We start from the raw sequence: 13,194 nt of genomic DNA on the forward strand, positions 1-13,194 counted from the left end.
TGCCAGGGCATCTCTCCACATATTTGAGGCATGTTATACGTTTTGCTTCATTAGAACGAGACAGACTGTTCACACATTATAAAAACATCTATACAGCACCAGCCCACTTTGGTTTGTACCAGCACTAGATAATATATAATGGTGTCATGCTTTGTATTACCAGATACCAGAGGCTAGCTGATCAGCGAAGTCAAAGCAGATGATATTTCATCTGGATGCACAGGAATTCAAACCTTCATTGTCTTACAAAAGAGCGCTGCATATACTGTACCACAGAAATCTGCAATCATTTGTTCCTCCTCATGTCCTTCCAAACCTGAACGACTCTTTCTTCAGTACTAATACTTTTCAAAATATCATATCTTGTGTACATACAGGTTTGGAACAGCATGGGCACAATTTCAATTTCTGGGTGAACTATAATTTTTTATTGTTAAGGCTCAGGGGTTTCTCACTATAGCATAGCGTTTTTATTAGTCATTTTTCTGCATCATTGCCTTTAGTACTTTATCTACGGATGGCACAAGTGTCTTACTGCCTCCATCTAGTGGTTGAGCATAAAAAAGACAACAAGTGGAGAGAAAACGGCTTACACCAAAGAGTTAATGTGACAGAAATGAAAATCCACAGCAGATGTCTGAGCCAGTAAAGAGTTTTATTTGTTTATATTAAATCAAAAGGAAAGCACTATAATATACTTCACAAACCAAACACCTTGTGGTGTAATACAGAGGTTTTCAGTCTGGGGACTCAGCACTGTGTATTTTGTACATCTCACATGGATCTCTGCTAATGATCTCAATCACGTGTGTTAAATAAGGAAGTGCTGTGGCGCCCTAGGCTTGGGATTGAAAACCACTGGTTTAGTAAATCTGTAATATCACAAAAAGAAAGATTTTTATATGGCATATTAAAAAAAAAGAAAAAAGGAAGTAACACTAGTGGACAAGAAAATATATATTTTTAAATAATAGAACTGTACATTTTTTAAAGGTGACATTAAAAAAGACAAAAACAAAGAAAAAAAGAATTCCTTCTATAAACACAAGAAACATTAACTAATATCTTGTTATGAAGACTACATTTTAAAAAAAAAGCCAATAAACAACTTTTTTTGCAATTAGAGCACAGGGCCTGGAAATACAGAAGGGGGGTTAAAAAGAGCATCACCGCACACCCAGAGGGTTAACAAATGGTAAATTACAAGAAAAAGGCAGGAGCAGACAAAAACTCCTTCCAGAGAGATAGAATGAATGATGGGAACAGATTCTCTCATGTCATCTGAGGCAGAAACAAACCATCAGACCCAATGAAACACCGAAGATTATACAATATGATGCCACTGTTAATATTCATGAAACATTTCAAATTTAACTGAGAAGATGACACAATGAGAGAGATGATAAAAAGATGTTTGTTATATAACTATATTTTTTGTTGCAGAAACAGGATGCAGCAAAACATGCTCAAAAGCCCAGCACTTCTGTTTTCACCCCTCTTAAACAGTATGTTCTCTTAAAGAAGACCACAAGAACAATGTTACAAAATGAAATGAAACCTTTGGTACACGGGGGACCAGATTTATCAAATATTAGATCCAGGGCTTTATATTTACGTTGTTCGGCTAATTTTCATGGGGTGAATCCAGTCATTTTAACAGAAATCTATGCAATTGGGAATTTTCAGCAGAAAACAAGACAATGGACCTTTTTTACCCACAGAATTTAGCTAATGTAACCTCACCTTAAATCGCTGCTTGTGTCAATCATCCTCTCTTCTCGCCTACTTGGACCACAATGAACAATGCACAAAAAAAAAAAAAAAAAAAAAAAGGAGGAAGATTTGTAGTAAAAGTAACTTGATTGATTTGACAACAAGATGGTTTTGAACTCAAAACTCTGTAATGACCTGGATGAATAAAATTGTGGACATGGCACACAGATAACGTTGTTATTGCTTTCTATCACCAACCTCTGGAAGTGGAATAGAAAGCTACACAGATAAACACAAATAGAAGAGGGAACAGAGAACAGTTTTTTGCCCAGATCTGGCAGTCAAGAGGCAAGAGATGGGCATAAAATGACTCACGATATGGTGAAAAAAAAAACATTCCTGAACTATATTTAGACATCTTTCTTCATCTCAAAATATTTGGTCATTTGAATCTAGTAATTCACAAAATATATTGCATTCATTTCAAAGTCCTCACATGCATAACATGCTGAGAAGGCAAGAGAAAGAAAAACTGCTGCTTAAAACCAACAGATCAATTTTGTTCAGATCAGTGCAAACTTCAACATGAGCAATAACAATGATAAATATGTCCCAAGTCCACAAATCACACCTTTTAAAACATTTTTAAAATCCCAAAGTGTTTTTTTTCTCTTAAAAATCCCTCACAAGGATCAGAGCTGCAGAGAGAGGGCCCATGCTGAACAACGGTGACAAATACCATCACAACAGACGTTCAAGAAAGATGTCCACAACGAAAGTTCAAAGGGAGAGAACATGAACAGTACAAATACAACTGACATATTAGAAGCTGCATTACAAGTCGGTATAAAATCTGAAATAAGCACAAAGAAATATAGTAAATATACAAGTAAAACAGTTCCTTTTTATGGTCTAGATTGTTCCAGCCGTCTGAGACAGCCCTGTGCTAAAGTTCTGCATAGCCAAAGCTTCTATTCGCAAACTATGGACTGGATCAATAACAGCCAAATACAAATGTTTTTTTTTTCTTTCTTTTAGATTTATACCAAAATCATACAAATTTCAGCGCCTACTCACAATTCGTAGTTCTTAAACGTTATCTTTGTAAACAATTTGCCCTTTTTCTGTTTAAAAATACATTCTAGTCAGAAAATTGTGAGGCATATATATATAAGTGGCAAAGCTCTCTTTTATAGTTTTTCTTTTTATACCAAAAATATGCTAAATAATGCTCTATACACATCTTCTACACCCTCCCCCCCCTCTCTCTTTATAGTAGGCGACTGTGCAGGGGGAGAGGTATAATTCATTGAATTCTCATCTCCTGTCATCTGAATAAAGGGCACTGGCCACATTCTGAAGGAGGGACTGGGGTTTCACAGCCTGGGGCGTGTATGAGTGGCTTTGGCTCATCAATGTAATCGCTGATTATCATGCGGTTTGCTAAGCGTGCTCTAAACTTCAGGCAGTGACACCAGAGACCGTTGCTACTCAGTAGCCCGAGGCAGACGGTTCATTACCCCGAACATGTTCTGGTCTTGGGATTGAAACAGAGTTCGGGTGGTGTGGCGAGGGGGGAAGGCTCAACCCATCCTGCTGGTGTCTCATATCACAGCATTTGGTGCATCAATATGGGCTGGTATTAGGCCGGCTGTCGACTACTTCTGTTCCATTACACGTCATATTGACATCTTCGCACCGTCTCCACATTCAGGACGGTCCCATCCTTTTGCTGCTACCGAAATGTTACTGAAAGCTGGTGTGACCTTCTGATACCAATCAAAAAGCAATGTGTAAAACAAGCACATTCATTTTGTTTTGGTTGCATGGCTTTGAATCAGACCAGCAATGCAAAAGCCTGATCAAAGCATCGGTTTGGCATTGCTATGGCTTCGGTGTCGTGATTGTCACTAGATGCACGGCAGGTTCATGTGCTCATGCATGTTTGTTTGTTTGTCAAAGCACGTGTGAAGCATCCAGATTGGTTTCACACATCTGTTGAGTGATGATCGGTGTCTTGGGAGGCAGATGGAGCATGCTGAGCAATGGCGGCCACTGAGAGACGGCGTCTGGGTGACTCATGCGAACATGCTGATTCACTTTATATCAGCATGTAGTGTTTATGCATGCGCTTTGTGTTTAAAAAAATGTAAAGGTATTTTTATGTTTATAGGAATCTGAGTGCTATAGGTTCTGTGCTTCAGTCGTCACGTCCGTGGACTTGTATGTATAAATGTATACATGCATAAATGTGGCTCTTCAAAGTCTGTCGCTGCGAAAGCTGTCCTCTACTGAGGGGTCAGGGAGGACCATATCAGGGTCACTGAGCATGCTAAGTCCATCCAGACTGAGAGGCTCAATACGTAGTTCATCCTCCAGTGGAAAAACCCCCTCTGAGTCCAAACACTCTGGTACCGCAGACAACATGCTGCTGATGTCCTTAGAGAGGCTGGGATTGGAGTCGTCTGAGAGAGAACAAAAACAGCAGAACTGTGAGCGAGTAGTACACGAGATGTGAAAGAAGATATGAAATACTTCTTTAATAAAATAAGATGTGAAATATTGAAAAAAATAATATAGGTTCCCTATATGCCTAGTCAAGTAATCAGCCTTAAAGAATCCACCTATATACTCAATCGATCAATTGGAGAGATTCTTGAGAGTCCAGAGACACCAGAAGCTTCAAATACCTGCTTGCTGCTCAAATGCCGCCCTTTTAATACAATTAATTCATTTGACAGAAAACTTTCCTAATAAGCCTTCATCTGATCGAGTTATTCTATGTTCTGATTCACTCACGAATATTTTGACAGTTTGATAATTTTTTTTCAAAATATTAGTCGTTTTCATGCTTTCCATCTTCAGAAAGATCTTTCTTCCTCCACATACTGCATGAGAAACTTGACTACTTTAATAACGTGGAACAACCTCTTTAAGTAGGTTCATCATTTACTTAAGACCAGGCAAACTATTTACCAAACCTGCCTGCGACTGATACCAGTTATCTAAAAAATATGAGAAATAAAACAAACACTTGCTATTAAAACAAAACTCTGAATCTTTATTTTACTGAAATCCTACTTGTATGTCACTTACATAATGATATGGAACGAACGGTAGTCAACTGTTGGACGACTATGTTATAGTCAACACAATTTCTTGTGAATGTGACATTTCCTTGTTTTTGCCATTTACATTCTATTGGCAGTTGTATAAAACAAGAGTCCATGAATGACACTTGTGTTAAGAATCAGAGTTTGTGCTTTGCAAGCAGGGCACAAGGATGAAAACCAAAGAGGGTAAATTCTCCTAATGACTCACAACGACCTGCTGTCTGATCATCCCAACCTGTAAGGATGATGTTGGGCACTCCTCCTCCACAATTAGAGTAGAGCGTATTGGACCTCATCTGAAGGTGGTCTTGCAGGTTTCCATGGCTGCCGCCCAAGCCCATGAGGGCAGCCTGGGAGTAGTAGAGGTTGGAGGAAGGGTCAAATCCTCCAGCCACAGAGCTCATCACATTCTCCAACATATTATACTGATCCTGCTGTTCAAACACACACAACATATTTGTTACACCGTTTATAAGACAAAACATGACCAAGTTAGGAATCAGAGATCATATCTTTACCTGATAGGACGAACACTTGGACTGACGTCCAGAAAACTGCAGCTCCATAAAGGGATCATTAAAAAATCCCCCCATGCTGTTGTGCTGAAAGCAAAAACAAGATTCAGTGTTTTCCTATTCAGTCAAGAATAACCATCATCTGTAACGGCTGAATATTAGTTATTCTCCTGAGATCCCTGTTTCAACTAATATTTCAATGGGAACTCACAGCACTGGAATTAAAGTCGAGCGGGACGCTCTGCAGCGGGGACACAGGCTGGTGCTGCTGCTGCTGCTGTTGGCCACCTGTTTGTCGTTGCTGCACCCCTGGATGCTGGGAGCTCTGCTGCATAGACGGATGGGACTGGGGAGGAGGTTGCTGCTGATGCTGCTGCTGCTGCTGCATGGGCTGCTGGGTTTGCTGGTAAAGGGGGTAGGGAGGGGGCGGCTCCATCGGCAAGTTTCTGGTGTCCAAGGCAACACCCTAATGAGAATAGGAAAGTTAGGAAAGTACCGGAGCTTAGCTACGGTACACTACAGAACACCTACTTCCTACTTCAATTAGACTACATTTTGATTCCCAAGCTCTTGATTCCATATGATTTCTGTCTTGATTTCTCTGTGGCTGCTGTAATATTATACAGAGAAGCATCTGATTTCGGTACGTTACAAAACATTTTTTATTTATTTATTTAAATGTATTTATTATTATTTATTTTTTTTTTACTGTATTTTTGAATGGAATGACATGAGTGAGTATAAAACGAATACATAACCTTTTGTGGCAAATAATTCTGTGTTGAATTCAAATGATTGTGCCACAAAGTCCAGACCAATTTGAACAGTGTTGCTCAGTGCAACCAATTAAATTTAACACAGAAATCTGTTATAAACCCTTGCAAGGTCAAAACTGATCAGTGGGCAGCCATCCAAAGACCCTTTGCTATACACTCATGCCATGTTTATAATTGGACCGTGCTGTGTGGTTCAATCGGTAGAGATGTATCACCACACATTTGATTGTTCGCCTTTCAGCATTCACAGCAGAAAACTGTAGAGCATAATTTTTCCTTTTTTATTCATACTCCTGAAAAGACTAACCACATTAGAGACACTCTGGAGCCCTGTAAGCAGTTTAATACAAGAAGCCGGTGATGTTCTGGATAAGGATTGAGTAAAGATACTACAGAAGAACTAAAGAACATAATCATGAAGAGCACTTTTAATGAGCACTTTTTTTTACCTGTGTGATCGGAGAGAGAGAGGGTGACATTGTCGGGGAAAGCTGCTTGCCCAGGCTTCGCCTCTGATCGCCCCCCGGAGAGAGTGTCAGGGGACTAATGGGGGCTGGCCGTCTCCTGGGTGAACTCGCCATGCCCGTCGGAGGAGGGTTGGACAGCGAGGAGAGACGCAGAGATGTGTGGATTGATGGATTGCTGAGAGATGAGTGTAGCTGAGAGTTGGTGAGGGACGCCTGGATCGAAGGGTTGCTTAGAGAGGATGACAGCCCTAAGAGGACAACAAACATGACATAATCAGCTTCAGGGGTTAAAAGTGCATCTTGAACTGCCTTAATGAAACCGAGAAAAGCCAATAATTGCTTTATGAGTCACTGCGTGCAGGCCAGCTCCTGTCCTGATGTCCACTCCTCAGAAAAGACACTGAGCAATTGTCTGCAGGTCACTGGACCATCGAGAACGAGAGAGAAAAGAGCTGTTTATGAGCAGCCAATTCAGGGGTTAAAGGTCGGCTGTGTCTCTGGGGATCGGCCAATCAGATAGCAGCACAGCTGAAACGGGCAGCAGAAACATCCCTGCACATCCCGTTCCCAGACATGAGAGCGAATGGAAAGAATAAGGCTCAAGAGAATGGAAGTCAAAGAGAGCGATCAGATGGTGGATGGATTTAAAAAGGGGTGAAGATAGAGGAGGAGAGCTGTGGTCTTCTGCATGGATGTGGCCCTTTCGAAAACACATGGCATTCATACCCCAGAAAGCGCCTACAGTTTAAGCCTACAGTGTGCCGTTAAACAGAGAGCGGAGTGTTCAGCCTGACTCTTTTGAAGCCAGGAGATGCTTTAACAGCAAACGAGCCTCCTTGAATAACGATTCGGTCACAAACAAAAGCTCTTTTTATTCTTAGACTGTGCGAGAATGAGATTATGCATGTGTGAAATCCAGTGCAGTGTCTGTTTATGCAGTATTAAGTAAACCCACTGACCTTGTGAGTTTCCGATGCCCAGATGCATCATGGCTGCGGGGAGGTTGCCGGTGCTGCTGCCTCCGCTCAGGTTGGGATATCCAGCCTCATCGGGGTCCAGAGGAGTGGGCAGCGGAGAGGGGAAGTGCAGGTTACTGAGGTCAGGCAGAGACCCGCCAGTGTTTAAAGTGCCCTGGTAGTGAGACAAACCTGCATTCTGCTCTGGAGAAGGGAATATACTGCAGAGAAACAGAGACGGACAATTTCAGCATGTTTAAATGTACAGCAAATATCTAGTAAGCAACCAATCAATCAACATGCACATAAATTTATCTCGACTTACTTAATTCCAGGCACTTCGCAGGACTTTGGCCGGGAGGACAGAGACTGCACCTGCAACCAGGCAACATACGCATGATATATCCACACTCAAAGAGATACATTTTGCAAACTGCTATCTACAGACAATCAAATAGTATTGGAGCTAGTAAGACCAAAAGGTCATCATACTAATAACACTTAAAATGTAATCAACAGCACAAAGATTCAGTTAAAGTCACCATGAAATCAAAACAATTGGCTTAGGGAATGTCGCAGTGTTTAACATAAATCACTTATCCACGCACAACATTTGTTTTTCAAATTAAAATTTAATTTATGCATTTAGCAGACGCTTTTATCCAAAGTGACTTACAGTGCATTCAGGCTAACAGTTTTTACTTAACCACTTCAGCTGTTATTTAGATTTTTTGAGAATTAGGCATATGCAATATTGGACCCACCGGTGGGTCCCCAGAGTTGATGTGGTTAACATGTATTCCCTGGGAATCAAACCCACAACCTTGCACTGCTAACGCAATGCTCTACCACTTGAGCCACATGCCCCGTGAAATCACACACACTTTAACATGCCCCTCTCCTTACTATGTCATCTCTTCTCTGATGACGTGTACGCTGACGTGAGGACTGAGTAATAAGGTAGATTCAATTCCTCCAGTCAACTGTCACTCAATTCCAGTAATTAACAAACGATGATCAATTCCCCATGGACAACAAAGTTCCACTCTACATATATACACGTACAAAAAATTCTTGCCCAGGAATATATGTTTCAATAGGGGAGAAAAAAACAAAATCACTAATTCTTTTAGAAGCAGACTTTTAATATAATTACTTCCTCTAGATCAAAGTTACCCAATTTACTAGGTCAAAGTTAGGAAATGACTGAAAGTGACAGCACAGCATCAGTGAGATTTATGAGTAAAGGGTGAACAAATAAATGTAACTTCAAACACAATAAAGAACCAAAAGAATATAACTTAATTTCAGTACACAATCATTCACATCAATACACAATACTTTTCTCTCTTTTTTTAGGCTGCCTTCATACAGTTACACATCTGATATCTTGATACGATTATGATTTCACGACCAAATTGTGTTGTTACTTTCCCTCATGCACTCACCTTTTTGGCCTCCCATAACTGTTTTGGCAGTGGCTTATTCACTCCGAGCAGATTCTCCTCATTAGGGACAGCAGGAAATGAGAACACTGCAGAGGAAAAAAGACAGTACCTCATTAAATAATCCATCCATCCATCCATCCATTCATCTTCTTCCGCTTATCCGGGGCCGGGTCGCGGGGGCAGCAGTCTAAGCAGAGAACCCCAGACTTCCCTCTCCCTAGACACTTCCTCCAGCTCTTCTGGGGGGACACCGAGGCGTTCCCAGGCCAGCCGGGAGACATAGTCTCTCCAGCGTGTCCTAGGTCTTCCCCGGGGTCTCCACCCAGTGGGACGTGCCCGGAACATCTTCCCGGGAAGGCGTCCAGGAGGCATCCGGAACAGATGCCCAAGCCACCTCAGCTGACCCCTCTCGATGTGGAGGAGCAACGGCTCTACTCTGAGCTCCTCCCGGGTGACTGAGCTTCTCACCCTATCTCTAAGGGATCGCCCAGCCACCCTGTGGAGAAAGGGTGGTGACCCAAAGCTCATGACCATAGGTGAGAGTAGGAACGTAGATTGACCGGTAAATCGAAAATCGTAAAGCCACCCTTTTCCGACTGAGGACCATGGCCTCGGATTTGGAGGTGCTGATTCTCATCCCAGCCGCTTCACACTCGGCTGCAAACCGTCCCAGTGCATGCTGAAGGTCCTGGCTTGATGAGGCCAACACGACAACATCATCCGCAAAGAGCAGAGACGAAATCGTGTTGTCACCAAACCTGACCCCCTCCGGCCCCTGGCTGCGCCTAGAAATTCTGTCCATAAAAATCATGAACAGAACCGGCGACAAAGGGCAGCCCTGCCGGAGTCCAACACGCACCGGGAACAAGTCTGACTTACTGCTGGCAATACGAACCAAGCTCCTGCTCCGGTCGTACAGGGACCGGATAGCCCTTAGCAAAGGGCCCCGGACCCCATACTCCCGGAGCACCCTCCACAGGCCGCCGCGAGGGACACAGTCGAATGTCGAACTCCCATGAACCCTCCAGCTCCCTGTAGAGGGTATAGAGCTGGTCCAGTGTTCCACGGCCTGGCACTCATTAAATAATGATCGTTTAAATTTCATTTTGTCAACAAAAGAGTGAAAGTAAATACTTAATCTGTATCCTACAACTCGAAGAAAAAAAGCTAGATTTATTAAGTTATCTTATGGTGTCCTATTTGAGAGACATGTAATCTGAGTTGGACCGCCAGCAGAGGACACCAACACCATCCATCAACCCTCTGCAGCAAACCACAGTGAAGTACTGTCATTAAAGGGGTGAATCTTTGTTTTTTGGTTGACTGAACACATGATAGAGCGTCAACAAGCATGATAACACACTTACCGTCTCTAGAACTGTCCACCTCTGCTTCATTCATGCTGGCTGCACGACCACAAAGAGAAAGGCCAATTAGATCAAAGAGCAGTTAATCATTTTTCACTCACACATGTACCATATTTTCATATTTTATGCAAGTAATGACAACAACAGGGATGAAGACATTAGAACAATAAATGTAGTATTGAATCATATGATTGAAATATGCCCTGAGAATATTATTCTTGGTAAATCCCCTCCATTATTATTATTTATTATATCCATTATAGTTATTTATATTATTTGAAAATATTATTTGAAATATAAACTTTTGTAACATCTTTACTATCACTTTTTTAAGGGATCCTTGCTAAATAAAAGCATTGATTTCTTTCAAAACAAACAATCTTTTGAACATATCTTCAGTTCAGTTCAGTCTTCTCACGAACATTTGATTCAATGAAATGAGTCATTCAGAGTACACACTCACTCCACCCACTGAAGACTGGGGGCTCAAACTCCAGAGGGGGGAATTGAAAATCACTTTTTAGTGTGTACAAGCTCATTAAGAAAAGAGGACAAAAAAAAAGGACACTGGGAGAAATCTGTAACCACAAGTGCAAAGTGAATCAATGGAGAGGCTTTGTTTCGAATGCACCACAGAGATCCTGTGGAAAACAATCCTCCTTTCTGCTTCCTCTGCCGACGCTGGCCCAGAACTGATGCAGTGTGGGCCCAGAGCCAGATCAACCAGCTCCACCGCTTCAGCAAAGCTGCCGCTCTCAGACGCCCAACTGCGACGCACAATGAATCAAACAAAAAGTACGGCGACACCTCATTTCCCCCTCACCGAGAGTCTCATTCAACACTACAACTGACACAACTAGAACAGAAAAACCTTGGACTGAGTCCAGAGTTTTGTCATGTTTTATCTTGAAGTGTAAAATCCCTAAAAAATTCTATAGCTTATGTTAAAAAAAATTACATTTATCTATAATTATCTGTATAGTAAACTCAAAATCAACAAAATTTTGCACCAAATGAGTAAAAAAGAAAAATCTTATCAAAATCTATTTATTAATTATTATAAATGGTGTCAAATCATAAATCCCAGTAGGGTTAGAGTCGAGTGGTTAAAGGTGGCACACAGTTACAACACGGTCTTGCTGTTTTCAGGGGATCAGAAGCGAGAAAAACTTTAGTCCCATGTGAGGGGCTGGTTTATACTTGTTCACATTACGTGAGCCTCACTGCACACCTCCACAGTCAACTCTGTGTATAACCGCCAGACGGATATTAAATGCCTGCTGTCTACCATGTCCTTAAGTGAAGCTGTTTCATATCAGTTTGAAGTGTCTGAGAAAACAACTGCCCTGGGCCACAGACGGCCTCTGAGTTATAATGCTCCATATCTCCAAGAACATGTGACCATTTTATTTGCTCCAAATCCCATTCTCCAAACCTACTGACTAAACAAAGACTTACTGCAGTTCAGATGAGCCACAATCTCAAGCCTAAAGGCCTGCAAATCAATCTGTGAGAGAGCAAGTGATAAACAGAGTGAATGCAAAAGCGATTAAGCTTGTGTGAATTACTTGAGTCTAAGTTCTCTCAACAGTGTAGCATCTCGACTAATAGTGAAACTGTAAGTGCATCTGTCGTTATTACCTCGTTAAGTATGAAATGTCAAATAGCTCTTAAGTTGCTAAACTATTTTACTGATAAAATCGTCAAACCAGTGCTAACAACACATTTCTATGCACATGTATGTTTCTGTGTGAGCGAGTGTGTGTCTGTACTGTGTGCGTGTGCGTTTGTATGGGAGAGATCAGGAGAAAGGGAGAATGTCATTTCCGCACATAATTAAATGTAATTTTGTGGCAAAAACGTGGAAATAATTGGTAATTTTCATCACATTTCATCAAGCATTATTTGCTTCATCAGTCGTTTTTGGTTCTTTTGCTGTTGTAGGGACCTTTGAAATAACTAAAATCATTTGGCAAAGTGATACGGACATGAGGTATATATATATATATATATATATATATATATATATATTTTTTTTTTTTTTTTTTTTTAATACATAGAAAAGCATCTTATTGAGCCGAAACCTTTGAACAGTAGTGTATGTGCTGGCATGAGATTACTATACATAAATTCTTCACGTCATGACCATGTAAATCCTGTAATTCACATGATACATGTACGATTTCTAGTAAGGGATGGGACATAACAATCCGCAAAGCAATGTTTATATGTAACAAACATCAGTAATGCACAACCAGATGACCAACCTCAAAATGCACTCCCTGAGCCAGTTTCCATTAATCAAACTGAAGGAAATTATATTAATGAACACAAAATATATTGAAAAAGACCTGAAGTGCTGATGCAATGTCATGTTTCGGCACAGCCGTAACTTTCTCCGCCAGAATTTCACTGTTCTAATGATAAAACATTTGCACTGACCATCCCACCCTATGACATAATCCTACAGTCTAACAAACATCTACACTGCATGTGTCTGTGAACTCTGGCAGCGTGTTCTTTTAGGGGAGTATGAGCCTGACTATTGCAACCAAATGCTCAAGGGACTGCAATGATTTGTTTTTTCAAGATCTCAAGAAATCAGAAAAATAAGGGTAGAGGAAACATCCTTCAACAGAACTCTGGGCGGGCTAATTGTCAGCCATTTACAGTGTACCATCTGAAATGCCTGTGTTTGTAACCAAGACAGCTAGATAAAAAACATGACAGTGAGCCCCAGCTGTGTTGTGCAAGCACGCTGCACTGGGTGGGTCTTGATTTGGGTCTAGTATAAATCATTGATTTACCATCTATGAATTGTATTGTACATTGTCCATTG

At 41.2% G+C, this 13,194-nt stretch overlaps 2 protein-coding genes across 7 annotated transcripts in view; one reads left to right on the plus strand and one right to left on the minus strand.

Annotated features, from left to right (window-relative positions):
• Positions 1 to 13,194, plus strand: part of LOC132097840 (cocaine- and amphetamine-regulated transcript protein-like) — a 284,097-nt gene that overhangs the window by 185,295 nt on the left and 85,608 nt on the right. The window lies entirely within an intron of this gene.
• The window catches only part of LOC132108367 (CREB-regulated transcription coactivator 3-like), a 41,846-nt gene continuing 30,570 nt past the window's right edge, over positions 1,919 to 13,194 (minus strand). For 3 of the 6 annotated variants that reach the window (XM_059515081.1, XM_059515072.1, XM_059515103.1), the window contains 9 exons: positions 10,356 to 10,394; positions 8,989 to 9,074; positions 7,866 to 7,915; positions 7,544 to 7,761; positions 6,567 to 6,832; positions 5,553 to 5,807; positions 5,345 to 5,428; positions 5,035 to 5,260; positions 1,919 to 4,178 (listed from right to left, as the gene is read on the minus strand). In XM_059515081.1, the coding sequence (XP_059371064.1) occupies positions 3,973 to 4,178; positions 5,035 to 5,260; positions 5,345 to 5,428; positions 5,553 to 5,807; positions 6,567 to 6,832; positions 7,544 to 7,761; positions 7,866 to 7,915; positions 8,989 to 9,074; positions 10,356 to 10,394 (1,430 nt within the window). In that variant the 3' untranslated portion in view covers positions 1,919 to 3,972. The remainder of the gene's footprint in view (positions 4,179 to 5,034; positions 5,261 to 5,344; positions 5,429 to 5,552; positions 5,808 to 6,566; positions 6,833 to 7,543; positions 7,762 to 7,865; positions 7,916 to 8,988; positions 9,075 to 10,355; positions 10,395 to 13,194) is intronic. The other 3 variants (XM_059515109.1, XM_059515096.1, XM_059515088.1) reach the window with 2 other exon arrangements.

Source organism: Carassius carassius, chromosome 2 (assembly GCF_963082965.1).
Source record: "Carassius carassius chromosome 2, fCarCar2.1, whole genome shotgun sequence".
Classification (NCBI taxonomy): Eukaryota; Metazoa; Chordata; class Actinopteri; order Cypriniformes; family Cyprinidae; genus Carassius; species Carassius carassius.